Source organism: Castanea sativa, chromosome 9 (assembly GCF_040712315.1).
Source record: "Castanea sativa cultivar Marrone di Chiusa Pesio chromosome 9, ASM4071231v1".
NCBI lineage: Eukaryota > Viridiplantae > Streptophyta > Magnoliopsida > Fagales > Fagaceae > Castanea > Castanea sativa.
Genome location: NC_134021.1, coordinates 19,448,315 through 19,459,550, shown reverse-complemented (window position 1 = coordinate 19,459,550; position 11,236 = coordinate 19,448,315). Strand labels below are relative to the sequence as shown.

At 34.9% G+C, this 11,236-nt stretch overlaps 1 protein-coding gene across 1 annotated transcript; it reads left to right on the top strand.

Annotated features, from left to right (window-relative positions):
* The first annotated feature begins 6,048 nt into the window (after positions 1–6,048).
* LOC142610364 (2,3-bisphosphoglycerate-independent phosphoglycerate mutase) lies at positions 6,049–10,584 on the top strand. The gene is made up of 9 exons (XM_075782166.1): positions 6,049–6,374; positions 6,514–6,641; positions 7,105–7,255; positions 7,352–7,555; positions 7,686–8,110; positions 8,715–8,907; positions 8,991–9,086; positions 9,728–9,883; positions 10,093–10,584. The coding sequence occupies exons 1-9, from the start codon at positions 6,213–6,215 to the stop codon at positions 10,255–10,257; spliced, it is 1,680 nt and encodes a 559-aa protein (XP_075638281.1). The 5' UTR covers positions 6,049–6,212; the 3' UTR covers positions 10,258–10,584.
* The last annotated feature ends 652 nt before the right edge of the window (positions 10,585–11,236 follow it).

Below are 11,236 nucleotides of genomic sequence, written 5' to 3'. Positions count from 1 at the left end.
AAATCACTTTATGGACTCAAGCAAGCCCCAAGCGCTTGATTTGAAAGCTTTACTTTTCATCTCTTGCATCTTGGATTCACTGCTTCTGTGGCTGACAGTTCTTTGTTCATCTACCATTCTCATGGCACCATCATCTACTTACTACTCTATGTAGATGATATCATCATCACAGGGAACAAATCATCCCATATCTCTTCTCTCATTGCTGCTCTTAGTACTATTTTTGAACTAAAATATCTTGGTTCTCTCCACTACTTCCTTGGCATTCAAATTATAAGGTCTCAATTTGGTCTCACTCTTACACAGTCTAAATATGCTTCAGATGTTCTTCACAAATTTCACATGGAGAATGCTAAGCCCACTAAGACTCCTTGCTGCCCTTCTATGAGATTGGTTCCTCATAATGGTGTTTCTTTATTTGATCCCATTGAGTATCGCAGCATGGTTGGTGCTATTCAATACTTAACATTCACTAGGCCTGATCTTACATTCAATGTGCACCAATTGTGTCAATTCATGAATTCTCCTACTACTGCTCATTTAGAGGCAGCCAAACGTGTTATGTGCTACATTCGTGGTACTTTACATCATGGAATTTCTTTTACTCCTGGCCCTCTTTCTCTCACTACTTTCTCAAATGCAATATGGGATGGGGATCCTTCAGATCGTCGTTCCACTTCTGGTCTTCTTGTGTTTCTTGGTCCTAGTCCTATCTCTTGGTCCTCTAAGAAGCAGCCCATTGTCTCACACTCATCCACTGAAGCTGAATACCGTGCCTTGGCCTCCACTGTTGCTGAGCTATCTTGGCTTCGAATCTTGTTCAAGGAGTTGCGCATCTTTCTTCCTCACATACCTGTCTTGTGGTGTGACAATATTTTTGCTATTACTCTCGCTGCTAATCCTGTATTTCATTCTTGCACTAAACATATTGAAGTGGATTATCATTATGTTTATGAGAAGGTCTTGTGTCGTGATCTGAGTATTCGTTTTGTGTTTGGTAAGGACAATAGATTTGCTCACCAAACCCTTGCCTACTCCTTTGTTTCTTTTTCAACGCCGCAAACTCCTGGTGGATTCCTCCTCTTGTCGTTTAAGGGGGGATGTTGAGAATGTAACTGATAATGACTCCAAAACTAAGCCAAGAGCAAAGCAGGATGAGACTGGGTTTAGGGATTGCAATGCTAGAGGTTGAAAATGAATTTTGGGAGTTACCACTGGAATTTTGAATTACAATGCAACGCACCGTTTCACTCAATGTTATTTATCAATACACCACATATTACTTATATCATGTGTGTCAAGCGATTAAGTGCTAAATGGTGTCGTTCTCTACTGGTCAAAGGCTATTAGTTTTTGGCGCGTAAATCTGTTACATTCAGTTTCCTTCAATCACAGATTTGATCCGCATAATGTGAAAAGATGGTTATGTGGTTAAGATTGATCTTTGTACTATAAATACACTTGTACACTATTGAAATTAATTAAGCAAGAATTACACAGTTTACAATCTTTGCTCTCTCTCTCTCATAGGCTTACTCTTCTTCTTCTTCTTCTTCTTCTTTGCTTCTCTGTTAGTATTGTGTTGCAATTGCTTTCTTGCTTCAATAAGTAGTTTGTACTAGACTTTGTTTTTCTTCATAGGACAGTATCAAAATTGATATTGACAAAAGGGAATGTATAGTGTAAGTCCAAAGTCCAAACCAAGATTGATTGGGCTTTTGAGTTATGAAGTTTAGTTCCAAAGCCTTCATATATGTGAGCTAGCTTCACGTTCAAGTGGAGTTCACCTGTCGTGCTACTCCCTATCTGTAGTGTTAGACTATTGGTCTCACCTTACGCAAATGAATATTATTATCATGCGGGGCGGGCTATAACCTAACTAGCTAAAGTTTGACTTCGATTCAACTACAAACAAAAGGCTTCACAGGTCAACAAGGCAAGGTAGTGTTTGGTACAAATTAAGTGTAATGTTTGGAATATTCGACCTTCAGCAACCGAACATATATAATTTTCTTATTGGCACCAAAAATTACCAAAACAAATAATATATTTAGGGTCATGCTAACGGGTGCCCTTAGGCAATGGTTAACAGTTCATTTTAGGAAAGTTTTGTCACAACTTTTATGGGAAATGAAAAAAGCTATCAAAATATTAATTTTTTCTTTTTCTTTTTCTCATAAACTTTTTTTAATGGCCTGTTTGGATTGATGGAGAGAGATGGGGAGTAGAGTAGAGAAGATTTAGCACAAAATTAACTTATTTTTAGCTGACTCTACTCTACTTTCCTCCATTCTCCCTCCTTCTCCTTTAATCCAAACAGGTTATAAATGAATTGTTAAGCATCCATTAGCATTTCTTATTTATATTTATTACATCATTGCTTGACAATATTAATTATTTGCAATTTGAAAAAAATATGTAGTCTCCTCTACACTACAAAAGAAATTTAAATCTTAAAGATCAATGAATTACAGGAATATTGGAGTTGAGAAAAAAATGAGTCTACTCTCTTTTTTCTTTTTTTTTTCTCCCCAAGTAATATTGGAGTTGAGAGCTTAATTCCACAAAAGAAAAAACTAAACGTACCTATCGGTCCTATCCCCCCACCTGCAAAAAATAAAATAAAATAATACGGCAACACACTTCAATTACGGGTGCAACTAAGTAAATATAAGTGAGCTGATATGGTATCTACAATATATAGATGCTTCATTTTTCAATTGACCAATGAGGGGTGCGCCGTGCACGTTGAAGCTTGGATGACGTGTAAAAGCAGCAAGAAATGGATGCACGGAGTTGAAACCAAGCTCTTTATTAGTTTTGCCCATTTATTTAAGCGGCAAGAAGAGGAGAGTTGTTGTGGCCTCAGCAATTAGAGGATCATCATCTAATTCCACAATTTCAAAATTTATATATATATATATTTTTAGATAAGTCAAAATTGATATTAGGAATAGTGGAAGTCCAAAATCCAAACCGGGATTGGGCTTTGAGATATGACGTTTAGTTACAGTGCCTTTATGTGAGCTTCACAAGTAGAGTTCACTATCTGTAGTGTAGACTATTGGGTGTGAAGCTTTCACCTAACACAAACTTTAATATTATTTCACTTTTCACCTCAAAAATAAAAAAAATAAAAACTTTAATATTATTATTATTAACTACTATCATGAGGCATGCGTGCTGCATCCCAACTAGAAGTTTGACTTTGATATGCATTCAACTAACAAGAAAAAACAAAACATTTCATACGATCAACAACACAAGGCAAGACCAAAAAAACACAAATAAGAAGACAAGGCAAGGCAAGCGTTTGGTACAAAAAACAGTAGGGTCATAAATAAATCAAATAGTTGATAAAAAAAAAAAGTCATTCATATTTGTTTTGTTTATAGACATGTCAAATTTGAGTCTTAATTTTAGGTTTGTTTGTTTAATGAATGGGTCAAGTCTAAGCATAAAAAAGTCTAAAAAATAATTTCATATCTTACTAAGCCTTTTGTTTTGTTTTGTTTTGTTTTGTTTTGTTTTTTTAGAGGGTTTTAACATATGACATTCGCTAATAATGATAAATCTTTATCATCAGACTAAGATACCAATTGGTTTTTGATATAAGCAGGAATTGAATTTTAAATCTTTTATTCAACTATCAGAGATTTTACCAGTAATTAATTAAAAGTTAAAATCACATGTTCAAATCAAATATGCTTAATATGGACATGGCAATGTACTGATATTGGATCTTGAGCTTAAAAACTTAATACATAGTTTGATATTAAGCTTGAGCTCGGCTTGATACATTAGTCAAGCCAAGCTCAAGTTTTGGGACTTTTTTGACAAGCTCAAATTCAAACATAGTTTGTAAGTTTGGTTCAAGTTTAAGCCAAGTTTTAACATTTAATACTCAACATATCTCAGCTCATTCACAATCTTCATACGTTGTTAGCAATGTAATATAAATTTCTTCATGAATAATTGGAGATTCTAAAAAAAAAATAATAGGCACCAAAATTTTCCAAAACAATAATATTTATCCCATTAAAAAAAAGAAACAAAAATAATATTTACATAATTTATTTACTATATATGTAATCCCCCAATTTGATTAATTGTGTAAAGTATGTGTGTATGTGATAAGTCTTACATCGGGTATATACTTGGCTGAACTGAGCTTTATTAACAACTACAAAGAACCTTTGTTGTGACTAGTCCTTTTGAGGTATAACGCAAATGTGGCTATTGTTGAATTACTGGATTTGTTGATTATGAACCTCTTGATCTGTCATGCAATTTGTCACAAAGGCTAACATTAGTAAAATACCATATACCAAGGGGTGTAGCCATGATATTTTACTTTAGAGGGGTGAATTTACATATTCATATGTTAAATTTATAAATATATGATATACAAATTGATCATATTTAAAATATAATAATATAATCTATAAACTCAAATTAATGTATACAAATTGTCTAATTTACTATGAACATGTACCAAAAAATATTTTTTAAAAACAATACCTAGCAATTAGCATCTCCTATAAAAGTTATGCTTGACATTGATCCATCAGAGTATAAAATTAATTTAAAATCAATTCTATTTGGATTTTCTTTGCAATTTTCTCTTCAAACCTTATAATAATAATAATAATAATAATAATAATAATAATAAAAAATCTCATCTCTAGCAACCTAAATTATCTTCTAAAAACAAATCAAAGTTGGCACAACTGATCAAGCATCTAAAACCAAAATTAAAAGATAGAATTAGCTAGGAAAAATATGAGATAATGAGTGAAAGATCAAATTTGTGAAGAAAAAAACTCATAAGTTCAATTAGTGTTGCCAATGCACAAAACATACGAAGGAACACGGTGCGCTTTTTTTTGTGGTAACAATACAGTGCATTTTTTGATATAAGGAATACAATGTATTGCACTTTTATACACTTCTAAAATATAAAAGGAAATGACACATGGCCATTTGTTGGGCTTTGGTAAAAGTATGTACCTTAATTGGGTGGGGTCTACTTGATGATAAACTAATAGTGGAGCAAACTAATCATTTGATTTTAATGGAAAGAATAGGCAAACTAGTATGAACTAGGATGTATGAAATTTTTGTATATACTATTATAAACTTATAAAGGGACTTCAAAATTTGGGAGGGGGAGGGGGAGGGGGAGGGGGAGATGCATATACCATTTGACTCTTAGGTAGGGTAGGTTGTGGAGAAGGGAGAGGATTTCTACAACAAAATACCAAAAGTAGGTTTTATTTCTCTTGTCTCTCTGTCTATTTTCACATGAAGTATTGATCTAACTAACTAACTTTTTTCCTTTTTTTTTGGTTTTGGTTTTCTTTTTATTTGTTTGGTGATAGTCTTCTGAAGAAAAAAAAAACTATTTTCGATTGAAAATAGTCTATTATTTTATGTAATACGATCAATTAGCCACAAAAAAAAAAAAAAAAAACTAAGGTGGTATTTGGTATATGTGTTTGCAAAATATGTGTTTTGTTGTTTGAAAACATGTGTAAAAATACGTGTAGATGAAAAAGTGTATGAAAATATTTGTAATGTTGTTTAAAAATTGAAAATGTGTGTTTGAGTGAGTGTACCAAACATCCCTAAATATTAAAAATTAAAAACTAAAATATCTAAACCAGGACGAGCTAGGTGACATAATAGTGCATGTTTAGACTTTAGAGAGGGGAAAAAAAATTGATATAATAATTATATGAGGTGGTTAAAAGTGCTTTGTTTGGTAATATCAAGTTGAAAAATGGTCGGAGGAAGGAATATGCGGAATATTCGTTTATGGAAAAAATCATCTCATCAAACTGTAAATCTCACGTGCTATTGCACGTGAGTGTATTAATCTAGAAAATAACAGTAGATCGATCTCTTTTGATTTTTTTTTTTTTTTGTCGGTAAAATAAAATGACCAATTGATTGTGAGAACATATTTGTTAATATAGTAGGGAGTACAGTGGATTGTTTTAAAGCGACTTTTACCGCACACCAAGTGTCGTGTCCTTCGAATCAAACAGCGGGCGTGAGAAGTTGCTTTATCTGTGGGAAGGGGTTTCTAGGGTCTTTGTGTGTTGTGTATATAAATATAGACACAAACTCGTGTGTTGTTTTCATCGATCAATCACACTCCCGACGCCTTCAGTTGCTGTTTCAAACAGAAAGAAAGAAAGAAAGGAGAGATGGGAAGCTCAGGATTTTCGTGGAAATTGGCGGATCACCCGAAGCTTCCAAAGGGTAAGACCGTTGCTGTGGTGGTTCTGGATGGTTGGGGTGAGGCCAAGCCTGATCAGTACAACTGCATCCATGTCGCCGAGACTCCCACTATGGATTCCCTCAAAAAGGTTTTTATTTGATAATATATACTGCCCTTGCCATTAGATCCACTTCTTGATTTTTTATCTCAGCCCCCAGATCTGTTTGTTATTGAATGAAAACAAGAAAGTAAATTTTTATTTATTTATTTGGTATGTTGTTGTTTAGGGTGATCCTGATAAATGGAGGTTGGTTAAGGCCCATGGTTCTGCAGTAGGTCTTCCAACAGAGGATGACATGGGCAACAGTGAAGTTGGTCACAACGCACTAGGGGCTGGTCGCATCTTCGCTCAAGGGTATGCCTTCTTCTCTTCATCTTCAATTCAAAGATAGAGAGTAATTATCCCTGGCTTTAAATCCTATTTTAATTTTGGGAATAAGGCTTTGTTGTTGCACCTATGTATATATTTAAGGTTGTATATCATCTCAGGATTGCATCAAGCTTATATTTTGTGGTTTTCATTGTAAGGTGTTGAATTAAGGCAATGGTTAACCAATGGTTTGATCTACAGTTACTGGTTAGATAAAAACTTTTAACAGTTGAAACTGGTGTGCTTGTGATGGTGATGTTATATCAAATAACCTAGGGACTCTTTTGTGGGGTAGTCAACATGTTTTGGTTGCGACTGCTCTTTTCTTTTCATCTGATCACTCTTCTTCATTGAGTTTCTTTTATAATGGATTTCCAATTACGAATTTCTTTTGTGGTGTTAATTGGTTTAATTACTGAAACACTCTCTCACTCTCTTTTGTCAATAGTGCAAAGCTTGTTGACCAAGCTCTTGAATCTGGAAAAATTTATGACGGAGAAGGTTTTAAGTATATAAGTGAAAGCTTTGAAAAAGGCACTTTGCATCTCATTGGGCTATTGAGTGATGGAGGAGTCCACTCCAGGCTTGATCAGTTGCTGGTAGGTTTTACAGTTGAGGATATATTTTTATCTATTTGTACGCAGGTCTGACCTTCCAAAATAATTAATTCCCGATTCATAATTTTTCCCTTGCAGTTGTTGCTTAAAGGATCTGGCGAGCGTGGTGCTAAAAGAATCCGCGTTCATATTCTTACTGATGGCCGTGATGTTTTGGATGGTTCAAGTGTAGGATTTGTAGAAACTCTTGAGAATTACCTTGCAGAATTACGTGAGAAGGGTGTTGATGCACAGATTGCATCTGGTGGTGGTCGTATGTACGTCACAATGGATCGTTATGAGGTATGACAGACTTATGTCTTTAAGCAAAAACCAATGAAACAACAATCTAGCAAATATCTATTAATTGTTGATCATTATCTACTAGTTATGTATATTTAACATTAAAAAGTAATGACTGGGTCTTTTGCAGAATGATTGGGAAGTGGTCAAACGAGGATGGGATGCCCAAGTGCTTGGTGAAGCACCTTTTAAATTTAGAAATGCTGTTGAAGCTGTGAAGAAGCTGAGGCAAGCCCCTAAAGCCAGCGACCAGTACTTGCCTCCTTTTGTTATTGCCGATGACAATGGGAAACCTGTTGGTCCTATAGTTGATGGTGATGCTGTGGTTACAATCAACTTTCGAGCAGATCGTATGGTTATGGTTGCCAAGGCTTTTGAATATGAAGATTTTGACAAGTTTGATAGAGTGCGAGTACCTAAAATCCGTTATGCTGGAATGCTTCAATATGATGGTGAATTGAAGCTTCCGAGCCATTACCTTGTTTCTCCACCGGAGATAGATAGAACATCTGGTGAATATCTAGTGCACAATGGTATCCGTACATTTGCTTGCAGGTTAGTTGTCGCCCCCTTTATATACCCTTCCTTATTATCGTGCACTTGTGTGTTTTTCTCTGACTACTTGTTCCACTTTCAAAGTGCAGACTCCTCAGATGGTTTTCATTTTGTTTTTGTGTGTGTGTGTGTGTGTGTGTGTGTGTGTGTGTGTTGAATTCTATACTGTTAAGGGCATATTTCATCAAGCCCCATGGCTTATAGTAATTTGGTTAGAACTGGGTATTTGAAGAGGCATTACTGTGCAAGTGAGATCCAGTTATAGGAACTGAAGAATCTTTCATTTATTTTACTTGTCAAGTATAACATAAAAAAAATTGTTGGTTACTTGTAAATTTCTTATTGACAGCAGTAATTTTCTTCTAAGCACCACTTGTGTGGGTCAAGGGCTTCCTTGATATGCCTAAAAATTTGGTTCGATTGTAGATGATCTTTGAGATACAATCTTAGTCTTACTTGATGCTGCATCCAATATACGGCGGTGCCAAAATTCTGTTTGACCATTATACTCCAACTAGAACTCACTTCTTTTGATTTTAGGCCTCTTACTTCTCATAAACGATGCCCTTTTGACCTCATTTTTTCTACTTTTCTACTTCAATAGTGAGACTGTCAAATTTGGTCATGTCACTTTCTTTTGGAATGGAAACCGCTCTGGGTATTTCAATGAAGAACTGGAGGAATACGTTGAAATTCCAAGTGATTCTGGAATTACATTCAACGTCCAGCCAAAGATGAAGGCATTGGAAATTGGTGAAAAAGTGAGAGATGCTATACTTAGCGGAAAATTTGACCAGGTAATTCATATACTAATCTTGTGATATTCTCTGAACCTGGTTTCAGGTTGAATGAACATTGACCTGATGATTCACATGTCTAGGTACGTGTTAACATACCAAATGGTGACATGGTGGGACATACAGGTGATATTGAGGCCACAGTTGTGGCTTGCAAGGCTGCTGATGAAGCTGTCAAGGTATGACACCCCCTCCCAAAAAAAGAAACTGCAGAGTTTTCTATTTTAGTGGTTTTGTGGTGTTGGAAACTTAATGAGTGAAATTTAAACCTTTTATATCAGTTCAAGTAATGAACTGAATCAGTATAAAAGATACATATTTTTTATTTATTGGCTTTCTCATCAAATGTGCCATAAAAAAAAAATTGATGTGTGAAATTTACTGGAGAAAGGGGGAAAAATTATGAAGCTGAAGGACTAGATTGGAATTAAGTACTTACTTTCCCAAGGATAGAAATTTTCTTTGAATAAGTAATCATCTTTATTAAAGTAGAGGAACTATCTCATGTACCCTGGAACTGGATGTATACATGGGGGTAGTTTAGGAAACAAAGAAATATCAGAAAATGATGCTCCTGTTGCAATCAATGAGCTCTAGCTCAATTGGTACTTTAACCCCCATAAACAGTTATATGGTTGATCATTGATGAGCTCTTGATTTTAATATCCATTGGGGTGACTTACCAATTAAACCAATGACGAGATATGGGGAGTAGCTTGAATCAAGTCTTTCATCTTCTGTTTTCCTTTTCCTTTTCCTTTTACCTATTAAAAGAAAAGGTTGGATGTGGCTGACTGGAGAAAAAATTGTAAAATTGCAGATGATCCTTGACGCAATAGAGCAAGTTGGTGGAATTTATGTTGTTACTGCTGATCATGGTAATGCTGAGGACATGGTGAAGAGGAACAAAACAGGGCAACCTCTTCTTGACAAGACTGGCAAAATTCAAATACTCACTTCTCATACTTGTCAGCCAGTAAGTTCATTGAATTCTTTTTTACTTGAAACGCCCAAGTACTGATGCACTGTTTTTTTGGGCTTTACAGATTGCACGCTGCACCCAGGATTTTTTTTTTATTGTTATCGACTGTTAATTTATCAGTCAACATCGTTGTTATTACTATTAACTAGATGGATGTTGCTTCTCAAGTTCTAAAAGATTGTATATTTGTTCTCTTTATTTAGGTACCAATTGCAATTGGAGGTCCTGGATTAGCACCTGGTTGCAGATTCCGCAGGGATGTTCCTACTGGTGGGCTTGCCAATGTTGCTGCAACTGTAATGAATCTCCATGGATTTGAGGCTCCTAGTGACTACGAGCCGACCCTTGTTGAAGTTGTTGATATCTAGGGCAGCATAAAGATTTGTTTCTTTAATGCGTGGAGTTAGATATAGGTTACAACGCAACTCAGAAGCCTGCGGAGTATTGCATGCTATCATGATAAATAAGGTTTTTTTTTTTCTTACCAAAAAAAAAAAAAAACACAGTCACCAGTATGGTGGCTTCGGTATTTTGGGCTGTCTGTGGACTCTGGAGGTTTACAGAACAGTATGGTTAAAATGGAGTTTTTGTTATATCTTTTCTTAATCATGATTTTGTCATGATTCGGTTTTTATTAAACGTTCTTATTTAGACTTTAGATTGAATGGTTTTCAGCTCAAAAGGCTTAAGCTTAACAGGCTTGTTCTATACTAGTTCTATCAACATACCTGCTTTAGTAGGCCAGTTTGAGTTGCTGTTGTGAACTGTGATAACTGATAAAAAAATAAAAAAAGGTTTTCACTTCCATGCTTGTTAATTGTTAGAGACTAAACAAAAATGTTCACACCATAAATGCATCACATGCCTAAAGTATATTTGGAAATTCATAATTGTTCCCAATTATGATAAATAAAAAAAGGACGATACTCACCTGAAGCACAAAAAAACACAGGAAAATAGAATTAAATAGCTAAAACACAAAAGAAATTGAGCAAGACGAAGAAGACCAAACAGATTTGGAAAAGAAAAAGAAAACTAAAAATAAAAAGAGAATGGAATAAGATCTTGTACTTGAGAATAGGTTCTAATGGGTTGTTAGAACACTCATAGCAGTGGTGGTATATTAGTATTTTTTAGCTTTTCAAACACCAAAATGCATGCTCTAGCAGTGGAGCTAAATTTTTTTTTTTTTTTAGCTGTAATGAACAGTGCACATCTATCTAAGCTCTTTAAACACCAAAAAGCATGCTCTAGCAGTGGAGCTAAATCTATTTTTTTTTTAGCTCTAATGAACAGTGCACATTTATAGATAGATGTGCACTGTTCATGAGAACTAAACAAAAAAAA